Source organism: Phasianus colchicus, chromosome 2 (assembly GCF_987193195.1).
Source record: "Phasianus colchicus chromosome 2, bPhaCol1.hap1.1, whole genome shotgun sequence".
In the NCBI taxonomy this organism is placed as follows: Eukaryota; Metazoa; Chordata; class Aves; order Galliformes; family Phasianidae; genus Phasianus; species Phasianus colchicus.
This window is the reverse complement of record NC_143437.1, coordinates 37,485,861-37,504,733: the sequence shown is the minus strand read 5'-3', so window position 1 is coordinate 37,504,733 and position 18,873 is coordinate 37,485,861. Positions and strand designations below refer to the sequence as shown.

The 18,873-nt window shown below is 39.5% G+C and overlaps 1 protein-coding gene across 3 annotated transcripts in view; it reads right to left on the bottom strand.

Moving 5' to 3' along the window:
* HEATR1 (HEAT repeat containing 1) overlaps window positions 1-15,091 on the bottom strand; it is a 34,154-nt gene extending 19,063 nt beyond the window's left edge. For 2 of the 3 annotated variants that reach the window (XM_031592196.2, XM_031592206.2), the window contains exons 1-19: window positions 15,004-15,077; window positions 14,502-14,681; window positions 12,407-12,623; window positions 11,324-11,465; window positions 10,690-10,791; window positions 10,048-10,188; window positions 9,467-9,678; window positions 8,795-8,928; window positions 7,870-7,978; window positions 7,395-7,505; window positions 6,861-6,978; window positions 5,583-5,690; window positions 5,062-5,166; window positions 3,935-4,023; window positions 3,402-3,613; window positions 3,013-3,134; window positions 1,848-2,045; window positions 638-821; window positions 327-475 (exon numbers count right to left, since the gene is read on the bottom strand). In XM_031592196.2, the coding sequence (XP_031448056.2) occupies window positions 327-475; window positions 638-821; window positions 1,848-2,045; window positions 3,013-3,134; window positions 3,402-3,613; window positions 3,935-4,023; window positions 5,062-5,166; window positions 5,583-5,690; window positions 6,861-6,978; window positions 7,395-7,505; window positions 7,870-7,978; window positions 8,795-8,928; window positions 9,467-9,678; window positions 10,048-10,188; window positions 10,690-10,791; window positions 11,324-11,465; window positions 12,407-12,623; window positions 14,502-14,643 (2,595 nt within the window). In that variant the 5' untranslated portion in view covers window positions 14,644-14,681; window positions 15,004-15,077. Of the gene's footprint in view, window positions 1-326; window positions 476-637; window positions 822-1,847; window positions 2,046-3,012; window positions 3,135-3,401; window positions 3,614-3,934; window positions 4,024-5,061; window positions 5,167-5,582; window positions 5,691-6,860; window positions 6,979-7,394; window positions 7,506-7,869; window positions 7,979-8,794; window positions 8,929-9,466; window positions 9,679-10,047; window positions 10,189-10,689; window positions 10,792-11,323; window positions 11,466-12,406; window positions 12,624-14,501; window positions 14,682-15,003 lie in introns of all 3 variants that reach the window. The other variant, XM_090135401.1, reaches the window with a different exon arrangement.
* Window positions 15,092-18,873: the final 3,782 nt, after the last annotated feature.

The window sequence follows — 18,873 nt, the reverse complement described above, 5'->3', positions numbered from 1 at the left end:
AAAGAGCAACTGCTTGGTAGGACCAGAAGCTCTAACTTAAGTTAGCACTGCAGCAAATCAGTATTATGTATTCACCTTTGCCCCAGCGTGTCCACTGTTTTTTTTTTACTCTAGTTTTTTAGTACATTCAACTAGTATTAAATAATCACCTGAAGCTTAGGACTCTAATTTGCTCATAGCACTGGCATGCCACAAGCAACACTGCAAGATTGATTCTCAATTTTCTCACTTTTCTTTTAAAATTATCTGTTTCTGTGTAATATTTGCAAAATATTCTGCATAATAACTCAGAACAATAACTAAGAAAGTATATCTAAAAGTAATACCTTGAATAAGAGGTTCATCAATGCTCTGTACTGCACAGCATCGCTCCCCTCACTAGCTCCGCAAACAAGTAGGTCAAATAGCCCCAAAAGGAGGTGCAAGTAGTCCTTGCAATCTTGATTTAGAGATTCAGGATTCCACCAAGTTTCTTCTACAAAACATAGGTTATAACTGTGTTACAGTGGGTGCATATAACAACTTCACGAACAATGAGGAAATAAACACTTAGCTAAAATAAGACAATGCATCAACAGATTTCACACTCATTTCAAACTGATGTATAAAAGATGACTGTCAAAACCTTAATGCCTACCTTTTGGAAAGGATGGAGGAGGTTTTAGGTCATTAATGAAGCTTCTCAATAGAAACACAAATATAGCTGACTCCTCTGCATCAACACTTCGGTCACTATTGAGCTTTTCTATATATGTAGTTAATAAGCCCACTGGCACCAAACTTTCCTGTATTGTTTCAACAGACCAATTTGAGGGAGTTTCCTGTGAATGAAAATGTATTTAAATGGACACTGTCACACTCTCATCCAACAGAAAACAGAATTTAGCACTAATGTCCAGCAATATTTCACTTCTAACTTCAAAATGGATTATTCTTAAGAACTGAACTACATTTCTGATTCTAGATTTAAATTTACAGCTGCAGTTTTAAAACCTGTATCTGCTCTTACTACCATGATTAAGAGTGCACACAAGCAAGATAACAAAAGGGTGAAAATACAACTCTCCATAAAATATCTCTTTAAAGACACTTGGAGTTACAGTATTCTGTGGACACCCAGTTTCATTCTTACATCTAGGTCTGCTTAGGAATCATTTGAGGTAAGAAAAGCTTATTACCATGTATTGCTACATGATGTATGCAGGGGAGGTGCACACTAAGAAACATGGCCCTGCTCAAGTGGGTTTCTTATACAGACAAAAAGGAACAAACTGTTTCAATATTTTAAAATAAACAAACAACATCAGCAACAAACCTGCTGGGAAATATTAATAAAAACAAAGACAGGTGAAAGATGCAGAAATACTGTTTCTCCAAGGATGTACATGAAGCTGTAATTAACATAAGCACTTTCTCGTACTCTGCTGTATTTCCTTCCTTCCCATATCAAGACACCAAACCCTTTACTCAACAACTAAAAAAACTTGCATTCCTAAGATGAATAATGATATCACATAATACCACAAGGTAGCTGGAAAAAACGGTCCTGACTTGGTGCCAAGCTCACAGCACTGATGCACTGAACCATTTGGTGGGGCATAAGGCAAGAGCTCTTCATATATATATATATTTTTTTTTAAAACAGGAACTCACTGGAGTGGTAAAACGTAACAGCAACTCTTAATGGCAGCTTCTATTACTGCTGCCAAGTGAAAGACTATGCTTTGAAAATAAATGAAGGCAAGACTTTCAGTCCTCCTCAAAGTTTCTGAACTTTACATTCTTACAATCTAATACATTTCCTCTACTACTAAAAAAATGCTTTCTCCAAACTGTTTACATCTTACCTCTTCAGGATGACAAGCTCTGAGGTTTCGTATCTTTTCATCCAAGAAATTAAAAACCCTGAGAGCCACTGAAAAATAGTTTTCCTTCATCGGTAAATTGCAGCAGCATTGAACAAGCATGGAACCAATTACATGTGCAGTTACTTTCTGTCTCACACTGTCAGATTCCATTTCAGCAACAAGTATCAGATCATCAACCTTGGAAATGGGAGGGAAGGAAAAAACAATGAGTCTGTAAGACAGCATGACTTCACTATGCCTTCCACAGAATCACAGGGGTTGGAAAGCATCTAAAGAAGGTTCCCTTGAGTGTTCTCCATTACCGAGGCACCCACCTCATACAGCAGTGCACCCACATTTTCCCTAGCCTTCCTTTTACTACTGACATACCTAAAGAAGCCTTTCTTGTTCCTGACCTCCCCTGCCAGATTTGATTCCAACTGGGTCTTAGTTTTCCTCATCACATCCCTTTATGCCCTGACAATGTTCCTATATTCCTCCCAAATGGCCAGACCTCTTTTCCACGTTCCTCAGACTTGCTTCTTCCATTTGAATTTTTCGATGAGCTCCTTGCTCATCCATGTGAGTCTCCACCTTTGCATGATTTCTTACTCTTGCCCTAGCCTTGAAAGCACCTTGGAAGGAGTGGTGCTTGAATGTCAATCAACTCTCTTGGGCTCCCTTACCTTCTGATGCTCTAGCCAATGGGATACCTGCAAATTGGCCCTTGAAGAGGTCAAAGTTGGCTTCCCTGAGGTGCAGGGTTGCAACAACTTTATGGCATGTTTCATTTGCAAGCCTAAATAAATTGCTGTAACAAATTTTTGTCTGCTGTAATGGTAGCTGAGAATGTACATGCATTTGTGTGTACTTCTAACCACAGGTAAATTTCATCTAGATTTATTTTTAATTATTTAGATTTTTTTTTCCAGGAAACAAAAAATGAATCAAGTTTAATTATAAAAATAATTTGTCCAAATAGATAATAGCTTCATTTCTTCTCTTCCTTACGTTAAGACAGAAACGTGTTTTATCCAGGGTGTACTGGAGTTTGTTATGCAATATACATGTATCTTCCTAGAAGCTTGAAAATTCTTCCACACCACATCTGTTCTACAGTAGTGACCACCTAGAAATTCAGGTTAGAAAAACACAGTACACATACCATTTGCAATAGTAAGGAAGAGTCCCCTGAAGTCATGTTTTTAGAAAACAGCAGAATCATCTTCTTGTTGACCACTCCCATCAGTTCTGCAGACTTGCTAGATTTAATTGCTTCCTGAAGAACTACTCCATAAGAAAAACAAATCATAGAACACAGGTATACAAATCACATATTTAAACACTGATAGCTCAATCATAAGAATTAGTCAGAAAAATACTATACAACTTCGTTTTTTAAATGAGCTTTTTAAGAACTCTAATCACGTTCCTAGTATGACAGCCTGTTAACAACAGCCAATCTCCCTCAGTAAGCATTCAGGTTCAGTAAATAATGAGTCCTAAATTGTTGCAATTCTTTTTTCATCAGATTAGTTACATTGAATACATTACCTTCTGGCCAGTCTTTCAGTAAAGGGTGTAAGGAGCAGAGATCGGATTCTGATAAACAAATGGCCATTTTCCATTCTGAAGATTTTGAATTTGCATTAGTGATCACCATAAAGGGTAACAACTGCATTACTGCCTCATCCAGTAGTTCTTTCTTCTCTTTTAAAATCTCCTCTTTGACTAAAATTTGTATTGCTCGCTCCAGAACCTTATACCTAAGAGAAAAAAAGTGATGTTGATAAGCCATTTTTCTAGCATGTCTACTACTCCTTGTTTTATTCACCATTTTCCACGATCTTTCTGATGTTGTTTTTCTTTTTTCTTTTTTTTTTTTTTCAGAATGCAATTAGCAGTGAGAATAAACAAGGAACTCACTGGAAACAGTATACAACTGAAAACTTCTCTTATAATTCAACACAGATAAAGCATTAAAAAAAAAGTATTTCAAGTGGAAATTATTTTAAGCATTCTTTGGAGTTACTTTTCTATTTGATTTATACAGGGAGAAAATAGCCTGAAAAAAGACACAAATGTACCATTTTCCATCCTTTGAAAGATCAGCTCTCTGGAAGATGCTCAGAAGGCTTGAAACCACTACTTCTGGGTTAACTTGTTTCCTGAAAATCTGGAAGGTAATCAAGAAAAGCAAATGTAAGTATAATAAAATGAAAAATAGTTTACTGTTTACAATGGATGATGTAACTGCTATACCAAGTAGAAACATAGATAAAACATCTTTAATGGAACTCCTATTGATGATCATGTAATAAAAATATAATTGGGGTAAACTAATGTTATAAGGCTGCCTAGTAACGCCTGTTGATATAGTAAAGTATGGAGAATTTATTAAATGCAGAAATGTTAGGTAAAACTGATAAACAAAGAAACAAGCAAAGCACTCTGAATAAGAACGCTTTTACTTTACATCTTGTCTTTATCACAAAAATATAAGATGCATTAATAAAAGATATTCAAGTTTAAACATAATCACTCCCTTCTATTCCTATATTTTAGTAAGGATGAATGAACACAAAAAGCCAATTATACTACTGCTAATAATATGTCCCACTACTTCTAGTAGAAGCAATAAAGACAGACCATTACCTTTGTTGGAAACAATCACTACAATGCATACCAGAGTCCTATCCAGTGAACCTGAGCTGGTGCTCAGTACTTAACTAATATCAACTGACCAAATGACTCCCATATGGAAAAACTCAGCTGAACATTTCTTACTAGTGTAATGACTTGTCATTGCGTCATTTTCCATACGAAAGTCATTTGACGTGGCTTGCATTTTTATAGAGATACAGACTGGATAAGCAGGAGGCACACTTCATAATTAAAGATTGAAATACGCTTTAATAGCTACATAAGGAAACATACAAATCCAGGCTAACTACAAACTTTGAGAAAGATGAGAATGCAGAAAACTGCAGGAGAGGAGTATGTATAACAAAGTAAACAATAGCCTCCCACGTCTGTGCTGTTTCATCTTGGTAAAAAAGCCATACTCCAAAGACAGGAGTACAAGAAGAGCAATAAAGGACAAAAGCCATATACCAAAAAGACAAGGAGAAGGACAATTTTAAAGAATACATTCCAGACACATATTTGGAAGCTGCTAAAATATCACCTAACTTATCAAAAGAAATACACACACCTCCAAAGCACTGAAAGCAGACATGACAACATCTCTGTTGTCATCCTTGAGACGCCCCAAAATTGCTTCTTCTATGAATGACTCATCAAAGCCTTCCTGAAGAAACTAAAGGAAAGAAGAGCCAAGAAAAAAATATGTTAGCACAATTTAATGAAGTACTGGAATTGGCTTTTAATGAAGTACTGGGATTGTAGAACAAGAGAAGCGGTAACATTTAGATTAAATCACACATAACTGAAAGACTAAATTTCAACAAAAAGAACAAAAATAAAAGTAACATTGACTTAGATTTTATCTCAGTCTTCAAGCAGCTTAATAAACGAGAACTACATACAGACTCCAGAACAAAGGAAAATGCTGCCAGAAGCCTTCTGAAAATATGTCAGGATAACACCTGAATAGTCTAACATATCAGTGGTCTTTAAACAATATTTCTGGCAAACAGCTTTTAGATTAAATTTTTTTTAGCTATATTTTATATGTTAAATAAGTTCTCTAAGTGAGAGAACTGCGACACAAACCTTTGATGTTTCAATAACATCTTTCAAATGCTGAAGAGCCAGGACTCGCACAGCTGGCTGAGGATGATTCAAACTAAGCAGAAGCGAAGTGTCAGAGTCTTCCAGAAACTGAAACACAGATTTCAGAGTCACTCACCAGATATTAAAAATACCTACAGTGTATGTCAGGATAATGGAGGAGATTCTTTCTGCAATTTTTTGGAGAAGAAGAAAACCTGACCAAAAAGCTGCAGAACAATGATGTCATATAACTACTTCAAATTTGGTCTTCCTCACTTTGGAAGACAGTTTTTGGAATGCAACCTGAAAAGTACAGTAAACCACAGATACCTTTTTGTCCTAGAAAAATGTTATTCTTATCTAAGGATTCTAAGAAAGCTCTAACGACAATGTCAGTGTGACAGACCACAGATAGAAACTGTTAAAAAGACATCCCTGCCAGTACAATTGCCTGCCCTTACCTCACAAACCTTAAGGGCCTGAAGAGAGTCATATGCTTTCATTCTGTGTGCCTTGTTTTTTGCTTAATCCAAGTGGTACTCCGTGACATAAACTGTGTGTTCAGAAAATCAGCGCAAAAAAATACACTAAGCACTTCTTTTCCAAAGTGACTTCACTCTTTCAATCATTAGAAACAACATTCACAATGCTAACCATCTCTTAGCGATACAAAATAACTCAAATTACTTAAACAAATCCGTTGCACTCATAGTTATTCTCCGTTAGTCTGAGTTACAATTGCTCTTCAGAGTCTGCACAGGAAGTATTCTATAGATACTTTATTCTTTCTTGTTACTGAATACAAGCATTCATAAAATCAATGCAATAAATCGGTCCAGCCATGTTCTCTCACATGCAATGAAGCTGTCACCATCCCACAGGAAGACACGGATGACATTGACAAAATCTTTAAGAATGATGAGACCTTGTTTATTATCAACATCAGCAAATACACTATATGGAGTGGCTATGTTCATAATGAAAAAAAGTTAACTGTAATAGGCAGGTGGAAGCATATAAATTTTAAACACGAGAAGAGCCAATACTCATGACTGTTCATAATGAACGTGGACTTAAAAAAAAAATCCAACAGCTTCTGGTTTTATTACATTTTTTAATCAACCACCTTCTCCCATTTAAGTAAAGTCATGGGCTTCTGTGGGAATGACAGAGATGGAGTTTAAAAAGAGGAAGAGAGATTAGAACTTTGCCATGACATCACTGTTCTGACAGTATAACAAAGTAAGAGGTAGGATGAGGAATTATGCTTCTACCTACCTTGTATTTGCCACAGCTTAATGAAAGAGAAATAAATTGGTGAAAAATATTTTGGTTGGCCTGATCCATAGCACTTTCCAGATGCTCCTCCAACACAGAGTCTAAGGCTTTGGGATACCTGCCGAAGACAAAATCCCAAATGTTTTCCACAGGGCATTGCAGAAGAGCATGTATTTTTAATAGAAATGAGTGGAAATGCAAGGAAAATGAATGCATATGCACTTTTCCAAACCATTTAGGAAACTCTGTGAAGGCAATCAACCATTGTGTCACAACTTAAAAAGATGATATGCAGCCCACTTAGAGTAAATAATGTCCAGAAATAAAAATAATGAGCCAGTAGGCATTGCACAGATGATAAAACATGTAAGGACAGATCAGTAAAATAAAATTCAGACAATGATTAAGTGTCTGTTATTTTTACCACAATTTTTTAGGCAAGAATATAGTGTTTACAACACCCAATAAGCTAAGATTGTAGTTGACATCACCAGTCTACAAGCTGTAGATCTGTCATAGAAAAACTGAGCTTACTTTCTCTCAAGAAGTCTGATAAAAGGAAGCAGCTTTTGACTGATTGCAGCCATTTTGGCAGGATCAGATTCAATCTCTGTACCATAGGAGACAAACTCTTCAAGAAACTTGCTAAAATAACAAATAAAAGAAAAAGTCATTATTTTTAAGGCACAACAGTTTTCACTAATGTTATAAAACACAGTGTTAAACAGGTAACAATTAATATGCATTACATATTGCAAGTACAGATTTGCTCCTAGCCTAAAGTTTCACTGTTCTGTATTCCCACAAGTGCTAAAAGCATGGTAAAAACATGGATCGTTTGGATTACTATTATCCAGTTATCATTTAGATTATCAGTTTTGAAATCTAAGCGTGGAGTTAAACGTGTAAGTAGAAAAACATGACTCTAAAAGAGAGTTATTAAACCAGAAATGACTGTAGTACTCCAGGGAAAAAAATAAAAATAAAAAATCAATCTAAGTTAACTTACGAAGCCAAAAGGTGATCTAAACCCTTTTCCAGTGGTATACTCTGAAGAATACCTTCAAGATGTTTGATATAAATATGATCTTCTCTCTCCTCAGAATCTTCTTGTTCCTCTAAGAACAATGAGTAATCATAGATGACGAACAACAGTTTGAACACAGCCTTCTCATAATGACTAAAACAAATTGCTTGTATAGGCAATATCACCTGGTGAACCAAGCACACAGTTTAAAACCACAGCGCCCACTGATTACTTGCACTAACTCTCTGTGAGCTACTAGCAATGCTTTCCACCAATTTCACTAAAATGCTAATGGCTCTATTGCTACCAATAAGCTCAGGTATGCTATGGAGCATTTCAGTTCTGTAACCACAATCTGTACCATCAACTTGTTCAAGCTTTCCTTGTCGTTAACTAAAGTTTAGTGCTTTTCAACTAAAAAGCCTTTCCAAACACAAGTTGGCAGTTACAACAGTTAACAAAACAAGTAGACTTACTAGTACAGACACAGGCTACGGCACACTAATCAGCTTCATTGTCCAGGAACATTTCCAGGCACATTTAATTTACTGGGCAAACAAACAACTCCATCATTTGAATTATATACAGAGCACTTGTAATCTATCTAAAAATGATCTACGCACAGGATTCAAAACATGGATTTTGTGATACTACGCTACCTCTAACAGTCAGAAATTCAGAACATCAAAATTAAGTTACTGCTGAATACTAGGTCAAAGTGACACAGATAGAACAATACCTAAAAGAGCATCTACTCTACATATATACAAGCTGAGCAACACCTTTGCATGCACTGGTGCAGTTTTAGAAGCAGAAACAAAAGGAAAATGATATAGCTACAACATTTAGAACAGCTATTTATCTGTTTGTGAGACTCGTGGAACTGTAAATACACATGCTAACTTACCTGCATCACTTTTCACGATGCTGCAGATAAAGTGAGGCAACAAGTAACGCAGAAGAGGAGAGATATCATAGCCTTCTGAAAGGCCTTGCAAAAGTGTTACCAGTTCTGGGTTCTTGCAGAGATAATTAAATGGCCTGCACAACAGAATGGAAGGTGGGAGGGAAACAAATGCATGGTTATCTGGCTTATCAGCACCTTCAAACCACTGCTGAGGATTTGGTTCTCAGAATCAAGTAACAGCATCATTGTAAATAAATGCTGAAAAGATTGTAAGGGTTTCACTTTCAAAGCAGCCTTTGCATATGAAGCAAATACCTTCCACAGAACAGACAGAATTTCTTTTTTCTTTAAATAACCCCAAACTTGTGCTGACGTTATTATGCTAGCATCACTTCCATGATTCCCACTTTAATGAAAACCTCACTGACAGGCTTAAATTTTGCACACTGACAGCAATCCTGGAAGTGGCAGGAGAGACACCAAACAATGACAGACTTGGACCACTAAGACTCTTTAGCTGTAGTGACCATAAACATTTTTGAAGAAGCAAATACACCTCCCAACCTTTGGACACATCAACTACTAATATTTCTGACACAGAAGCATCCCTTTAATGAGTAAGATGAAAAGCTGAAGCTTTTAAATGGGGAATTTCAATTGATGTAGACTTACTTTTTCCCAAGACTGTCTCCTTTCTGAGTTTGCAGAAGTAGGTTCAGGCAAGCAACCCCTTCCCTGGCTAATGAGGGCATTTTAGATAATGTCTTGCTTATCTGTAACATCAAGGAATGCACCAAGGAGGAATCCACTGTCACTTTTACTGTCATCTGGCATATTATCATATATGTTGCAGCTCTATAATCCTGTACAGAGGATTTCAAGCCCTTGGAAAAGAGATAAACGAAGATGTACGATGTCTGACATGCACATTTCTTTAAAAAAAGTACATTAACATACAATTCCTTTTCATCCTTACATCTACAGAACTATGCTACCTTTTTCTCCATGTGTTTTAAGTAACTATAAACTTAACTTTCAAGACAAAAAAAGCTGTTGTGCAGGGTCTAAACATAAAGGAAGAGAGATACATATGAGTTCTTAGAAGTGCTTATCTGGGCTGTGAGAAAGCATGATTAGACAAGAAACTTCACCTACCTAACTTTTCAAACCATCTTGAATGTTAGCAGCAGAAAATATGTTAGCAGAACACAGTACACTTCATCACACAGGAAGGAAAACAAAACTTTGGGTACCTTTTGGATGTAGGGGAGCAGCATGGAGATTATACGGTCTGTTATCTTCTCTGCAGCTCCAAGAGCTGATACAATGGTGGAGGCATAAAATGCAAGAAGAACTCTCAGCTGAGCAGAGCTGCTAGCACATTCTGAAAAGACCTGGACCATAGAAGAATTAGTTGTTGAGACACCAAGAAAAGTGGAAGGACACACACAGCTTCCCAAAAATGCCCAAGATCTCAGAAATTCAACACACAAATTTGACCAGCTCCTGCTGTGACAACTGAAGGCATCACCCCTCCCTAGCAGTAAACTTGGCCAGACGTAACTGCTCCTTGTTGCAGAGAGGGTAGAAAGATATGGATGCTTTTCTTCAGCTACTATACTTGATCATAAAAAGGTAACCTAGATCATTTACATTGTGTAGTGCTCATGACTGTGAAATGGAAAGCCAAGATGCTGCCATGAATCACTGATTCTCAGTCACTTCCTCATAAGAATTTCTATAAAGTGTAATCTATATAGACAATGAGAATTTTTCATATTGCAAATGACTTTTTTAAAATATTCAATATATGATTCCAAATATTAATAAACATAATACTAACATAAAGATGGAAAAAATCAAGCGACAACACACAAATAGAATAAAGGAACAACCTTCACAGATTTTGCCACCAGTCTGCAGATGAAATCCATGAAATCCAGGTCTTTGTAGCAGTGTGTAATGAGAGTACCTCTTGCCAGAGGGACACCAGGTTTCTTTCCAGGGTGAAAAAAATAAAGTTAGAACACTCCAAGGTAAAGTGAAATGCCCAAAGTAAAAAATGAATATAACCCCGCTAAATCAATCCTATAGATGAGTTAACATCATAACATAAATTGCACCTCCCTGGAATTTTTTTATATCTACATTAAGAGAGACCATGAATTATAGATACGCTATATGTATATCAGCATTACATATTCACCATTACATATAGTGCATATTCAAATAAACAGATATTTTAGTAATTACATACCTTCCTAGCAGTTGCGAATACTTACATGTCAAAAGCATACTTTACCTTTGTCAAAAGAAAAAGTAATCATAATTGAAGCATTTTGCAACTGCACTTAAAAACAACAAACAAATAGGCATTCAGGCTCCATTCCTACAACTAAATCTTTCAGTACAATCCTACAACTAATCATATGATCAGGTGGACCATATTCTTAAATCTAGAAATGAGTCAGCATATTATTAATTAAGTTCTTCACATTTCTCTCAGCATGTGTCTGTTAAGTACTTTACCCTTATTGGATCCAGCCAGTGCCATTTATGAGTTGGGCTTTTTATGTTTAAAAGCTGAATAACTCTCACAAATAGGTTAGTCTCATGATATGGTAGAACACAACCAATCAAACTATCTTGATTGTAGAGGTGGATATGAAATCTAAAATAGAAACAAGCACATACATAAACAGTTAAAAAATAACTGAAAGTTCAAAACAAAGGCCCAGCAATGTACTTCTCAGAACATCTGGTTACTTGCTTTTATGCAAGACCAGAGAAGGCTGTCACACTGGCTCAGGCATCCAATCTGCCTAAAGTCAAGAACCCAAAAGACACAGTCCATACATGTAGGAGGACATTAAGGAAAGTACTTCATATGATGATTTTAAGTCCCTAGGTTTCTTCTGTATTAATATGAGTATTAAGTCAAGTTACAATAATGTAGCACAAATTTCAGCACTACATATGTACATATATTTAATTGTGAGTCAGTCTTATACCAACAGCAATTGCCCACTCTTTCATGATACAAAACATTACACTTTGCAACTTGATAGGTCTATTTACGCAAATAAGGACAACATCTCATAAAAGTACTTGGCTCATTTTTTCTTCACACCTTCTTAATAACCTTGAAATAAGATGGCTTACTTCTTGTTGTAATACAATACGTATAATATCATTCATAGTTCACAGTTTAAACTGAAAATTTGCTATGTTACACAGCTCCTTATCTCAAAGTATTTCACATAAACGTCTCTCTAGGTCCTCTGTAAGAGGATTAGAGTTCTGCAATTTGGTCGACTGCCAGACAAATAAGTAATTACATTTTATACAGATTATCATGGTGTATCAAAATTTTCACAGAAATTTATCAAATGACAGAAATCTAACTGGCAACAAATAACATCTGGCTCCACACAGACTAAACTCAAACGTATTTATATTTCTAATGTATATATAAATACAAATAACATTTCAACCTGTACTTCCAAAAAACTAAGTTATAATTATTCAAAATTATTCTTATGAGGAAAAAAAAAATAATCTCGCATTTCTGAAAATCAAATCCACTGACATGTAGGGTTTTCAGTGGATTACCTGTGAATGAGCCATTCGAGGCACTTCTGCGCAGGCTTAAGCATAAAGTAAGGGGACAGGTGAATCAGGAACAATGAAATATTCTCATTGAGCTGCTGATTTACTGATTTAGTCTGAACACTGCGTTCCAAGCCTTTGGCCATGGAACTAAACAAGCTGGACTGGAACACTTCAAAGGAAGGATCAATCCCCATCAACTCCTCTAAGCCAGTGCATCCTGTGGAAAACAAATGGAAGAATGGTTTAAATGCAACATCTGTTATCACAGTCCATCATCACTCTATTGTACCCAACCTCTTTATTCTGCTGGTGTATGTGTAACAAGGCAAATCAAATAATAAGACCAAAACTTTTGCTACACTGGAAGTATTTCCTGATGAAGAAAATTTTCATTTGGTAGTGTACTCATCAAACAATGAAGGCCCTCAGCATCCTGGGCTGTGTGTGCAAGAGTGTAGCCAACACACTATGGGAGCTGAACTTCCCCTTCCATTTCACTTTTGTGACACTGCATCTGGAGTAGTAGGTACAATGTAGAGCAAATGAGCAAAACTTTGACATTCAGATACAAGCCCTGTAAAGAGCCACTAAGATGTCTGAGTCTGAAAAATGACGTGCAAAACAAATGACATAAACCGTGTTTGCTCAGCCTTGTGAAGACACCACCAAAAGGAAATCTTACTACTGACTGCAACTCCTTAATAGAGTAGTATATGTTATCAAGAAGATGGAGCCAGACTCTTCACAGAGATGTACAATGGAAAGATAGAACAATTCCAGTTGGAAGCGATGTACAAAGATCATCGAGTCCTACTGACTACTTTGGTGCTAACTCTAAGCTAAAACACCATTTAGAACATTATCCAAATGCCTTAAAAACACAGAAGGGCACAGAGAGTTGACCACTTCTCTAGGGAGCTTGTTCATGTGCCTAACAAGCCTCCTGGTAAAGAAATTTGGATGGGATGGAACAGATGTAACCTGCAACACAGGAAATTTCAAGTCAAAATATGGATATATTTAATTATCTAACTTGAAGGTGGTCAAACACAGACCAGAGGCCTAGTATCAGCAGAGATTGTAAAACCACCTGCTAACTACAACTGCATCTGAGCATCCAACTAGTTTTTTATCTGGCCATCCTCTGGATTTAATGGAACATCATAGCGTTGACACAAAAATGTTGTGGAAGACAGTGCAAAAAAAACCAACAAACCAAACCCTCAAAACAAACGACATGTGCTGCTCACTCCTTGCTGCAAACCTACAGTTACACTGTCTCAGAAGGCATCCAGAGCAGGCAGGCAAAGAATCATAGAATATCCTAGGTTGGAAGAGACCCACAAAGATCACAGAGCCCAACTGCCAGCTCCACAAAGCACCACCCCAAATCCAAACCCTGTGTCCGAGAGCGATGCCCAAACATTCCCTGAACTCCAGCACTCAGGGCCGTGCCCACTGCCCCGTGCAGCCCGTTCCATGCCCACTGCCCTCTGGTGCAGCACCTGTCCCCAGCCCCCACTGCCCTCCCTGACGAAGCTCCATGCCGTTCCCTGTCACTGTCACACAGAGCCGAGCTCAGCGCTGCCCCTCCGCTCCCTGTGAGGAGCTGCAGCTGCCGTCAGGCCTCCTCCTCAGTCTCTACTTCACTGGGGTGAAAAACCCAGGGACTTCAGCTGCTCCTCACACACTTTGCCTTCCGCTGTCACAGTCCTCCTCTGGACACTGCTGGTTTCATGTCCCTTTTGTATTGATGGAAGGACATGTCAAGGAGCTTCTGCTCATAGAACCCAGGTTCTTAGGGAGAATACAAAGCATGGTTTCTCCTCTCTCAGAAGCATAATTTACACACAACAAATACATGCTGACTGTTCTCATTTATCTTACTTTCCACGTGTCCAGAATGTGCTCCAACACGGCCTGTTCCATGACTGGAACACACTGATTGCAGTGATGCTGACCAGGCCATATTGCATTCAATTCCTCTTTTGGCCTCTTTTGAATCAAATTCACCTTTACTATTTAACCTTCCCCAGCTGTTTTTAGATCAATAGATGACTTTTAAAATCCCCGACACGTGAAGAGTCGAACTTACCAATAGCAAAAAACGTGTCCCTGTCAATAGCAGCGGCTTCCTTGCAATCGAACAGCAGAGAGGCTGCCTCGGAGCGGTTCAGGAGGCTGGGGTCGCTCTGGGGGAGGGCGAGCCGCTTCAGCTGCTCCGCGAGGGACGTCATAGCTTCACCTTTCGACGATACGCACCTCAAATGAAACCCTGCACAAAGAAACCCACAGATAAAGCCAGCATCCCACACTTCTCTCCCATGAAGAAGCTCCTGAAGCCCACCCTAACCCGAGTCCCACCGCCCACCACGAGCGGCTTGTGACAGCAGCGACATGGGGACACTCACCCTCCCCCCCCCCCCCTTCCTCTCGCCCCCCTCCACCGCGACCGAGGCCTCACTGCCAGCCCCAGGTGGGGCACCCAGGTGGCGGCCTGCCGTAGCCAGACCAGTAGAAGCACAAGAGGGGCAGCGGCAGGCGGTGACACAGGCGGTGACACAGCCCAATCCCCCAAAGGCAACCCCAGCACCCACCCGGCCGCACACCACGCCGACCCCCACGTGCGCCGCGCGCGCCGCTAACCCGGAAGCAGCCGCCGCAGCGGCACAGGAAGCCCCGCCCCCGGCTGCGAGGCCACGCCCCATTTCCCCTCCCCTTCCCGGCGCGTGGGCGTGGGCTGCACAGAGCATGCGCGCGGCTCAGCTGTTTGTTTGGGAGTCGCGTGGCGGGGGGGTGGCCATTTGCTGCTATTGACGCCCGCCTGAGGGGCTGCGTAGCTGCGTCACGCCGTGAGAGGAGGTGTGAAGAGTGAGCGGTCTTGATGAGATCTTTTTGTCAAAGAGTGCTGCTGGCGTTCTGCTGAGCACAGCGTAACCCCTAGGCTGAGATCTGCCGGTCAGGGTCGGCATGTATCAGCAGTCAGGGCGTGCAGCATTTCTGTTGTCCCGCTGTTGTCGGGATCTCTGCGTGTCTGAAGTGATTAATGCTGGGGAAAGTTTAAGAATTTTGAGAAAAGGAACTTAAAAGCTACTGCAGCTGCTGTGGATGAGATTCCAGCTGCAGAACCATGAAGTAATAAGGGTTGGAAGAGTCCTGGAGAAGCCATCTAGTTATCCCCAAGGCAAGGCCAGTTTGCAGCACGTTGCTCAAAGGCTTTGTCCGCTTGTGTTTGGAGCATCGTGAGGATGGAAACTGCAGAGCTTCCTTCAGCCTCTCATCTAAGGTTTGGTTATCCTCAGGTTAAACACATGCTCCTAACATTAAAAAAAAAACAAAACAAAACAACAACATGTTGTCCCCTACCAGTTTGCATTCAGGGCAGCAGCGTTTGCACCTTGAAGTGAAAGCCAGAAAGAGAACATGTGCTGTTACAGTCCAGGAGAAACCTGGAAAATTTTTGATGTGAGCAGATGGACAAAATTATGCCAAATATAACAATTCCGGCACCAAGTGTGCAGAATTATTCCAAATATTGTTGAGAAACTGTATGCCAATGTCAAAAATGACAAATGATAAAACTGCCATATGTGATGATAATTTAGCATACAGTAGAAATAATATATAAAGGTATAAACTCAGCTTTGCAAAATATTGTTTATGTGCTTAATGTTATCCATTTATTGTTCTCTTTCTGCCTTCTGTAATGATGTAGCTGTTGCTCTTTGCGTTTGGATTTCATTGTGAAACGATCAGGCAGTGCTCTTCTGCAGTGTGTATGTTGGTAAGGCCTTGAGGCCTGTAGTCCCTTCATTAGGAGCAGAGAGGTTGGAGTCACTGTATTATGTATGAATGCAAATATATCAAACTAGAGAGTTAAGATTTGCTTACCCCATCTTTTTAGCTATGGGCTTGGTTTTTTTTTGTACTTAAACTAGTGTAGCTCAGGAGTAACTTTTATGATGTCAGTAGAGTTGTGCAATTGTGCAGCTGATGTAACTGGAGGCAGAAACAATCAATTGCAGTTCAGTTTTGGTTGAGGTTACAGAAAAATGCAGTACTTGTTGCTGGAACAGGATTGAAGTGAAAATAATTTTTCAGTTGGACTTGAACGGCTGGGAGAAATTTGCTTGCTAGGCATGATATCAGGCATATCATCGACTTACTGACCACTGTGGCAGGCGGTATCATGTTTCCTTGTCTTTTCTTGGAAAATGTACTGCAGCTTCCCCCAGCCATAAATTCTCATGGGTAGCTGCATTCCAGATCTAAAAATAAATAGAAACCCTCTGGATGGGCAGAGAGAAGCTATTTTGTGGATGTCACTTTGTAATAACTTTATAATATGTTGCTACCAACTGAAAGTTTCTAATCAAAATTATTGTAGAGGAGGGTTTAGCATGTTTGCTCTAGAAGTGCTTCACTTAGGCACACGCAAAGAAGACATAGGTTTGAAAGCAGTAGGCAAGGGCCACCTCTGTGTTTCCAAATTTATTTAGCCAAGATAGGTCTACCCTGTCTCAAAAGCACCAGGGAGAGTAGAGTTCTTAAAAATTGGAGGAAAGAAGCAGTTCTTTCATTGCTGAGCTGCTGACAAATTGCGGTGTTTCTGATGTGTGTTGTGTGTATTGTTGTAAAAATCAACTAGAAAGTTGGATTTTCATGACTGCAAAATTGTTGTCAGACAAAACAGGAAAATATCACGTGGTTGCTGTGACTATGATAGTATGTTGTCATTTTACATTTATCAGGCTGAAAAAAAGTTATGTTTTTGTATGTTAGCTACCTACTGCTACAAAAAATATATGTGCCGGGTACTACTGAGAGAGAAGATGATATATATCTGCAATGTAGTAGTTCTGAATTCTGTTGTTTAATGCACTGGGAGAACTTGGTAATCAGTGTGTGGCAGTGTGGCTGTTTGGGTCTTGGATGTAGTAAGCAACAAGGAGACTGTTGTGTACCAGATGTGTAGCAGGGCTATAAATTACAGGAGAGAAAAGAAATGGAAGGTTGGGAGAAGGTAAAGGTGATTACTAAGAAACCTGCTTTTGAATGCAGCATGCTTTTCTTACTGCAGTGTCTTGCTATTACCACTCTCAATTGCCTCTGTTATTTAAGCGAGTGGCAAGTGTTGGAATAACAGCAGATCTTGTATGGTGCAACAAGCCATTCCTGACCTGCAGCTGTTCGAATCTCTATTTACTTGCCAGTCCAGCCAGTTGCTGTTTTTTTGGTTATGTGATTTCACTTTTAATTTTTTTATATGCTGAGATGAATCACATCTTTTTCCCTGAAGAAGAAACAGTTTAATTACCAGCCAGACACATTAAATAGAAATTTCAGCCTTTCCCCATGCCAGCCGTTGAAGCCATCGCCACTTTCACTCCTTCATTTGCCCCAGTCATTTCTAGCCTACACACTTCTCCCTTTTCCATTTCTGATGAACATATTGTTTAATCTTGAACAAGCTTGCAACTTAAGTGATAATACCTGAAAACAGTAGGATCCATGTTCAGTAGCAGAGGGCAGAAAGCATATGTGTTGTTTTTGCTGCTTGATTATATTCAGTTACACTGTAGAATCATGGGATGGCTTGGTTTTAAAGGGACCTTAAAGATCATCTAGTTCCAAAACCTCTGTCATGGACAGGGCTGCCAGCCACCAGCTCAGGCTGCTCAGGAGCCCATGCAGCCTGGTCTTGAATGCCTCCGGGGATGGGGCACCCACAGCTTCACCTGCCTCACCACCCTTGAGTTAAGATTTTCCTCCTAACATCTAGCTTAAGTCTCCCCTCTCACAGATTAAAGCCATTCCCCCTTGTCCTATCACTGTCAGATTGTGCAAAAATTCAGTCTCCTTCCTGTTAATAAGCTCCCCTCAAGTACTGGAGGACTGCAGTGAGATCCCTCTAGAGCCTTCTCTTCTTCAAGCCCAGCCCTTCTGAAGAAGCCCAGCTGCTCTCCCACCTTGGAACAGGTGCTCTGATCATCGCCATATATTTACTGTGCTGGAACTCCAGCTGGATGCAGTACTCTAGGTGAGGTCTCACAAGGGCAGAGCAGAGGGGGCAATCACATACCTCTGTGTGCTGGCCACCCCTCTTTTGATGCAGCCCAGGATATTGTTGGGCTTCTGGGCAGCAAGTGCGTGCTGCTGGCTCATGTCCAGCTTTTTGTCCTTTGGGTCCCCCAGGTCGTTCTCTCTAGGGCTGCTCTCTAGGAGTTCTCTTCCCAGTCTGTATATATATCTGGGGTTGACCCAACCTGAGTACAACATCTTGTACTTGGCCTTGTTGAACCTTGTTAGGTTTGTGCTTCCACATTTCAAGCCTGTCCAGGTTTCTCTGGATGACATACCTTCCTTAATGTATATATTTAGTTATCCAATTTGTAACCTTTGTTTATTTATGCATCTTCGTGTAGGAATGAATTATATGCCTAACACAGTGCCATGTGAACACTGGC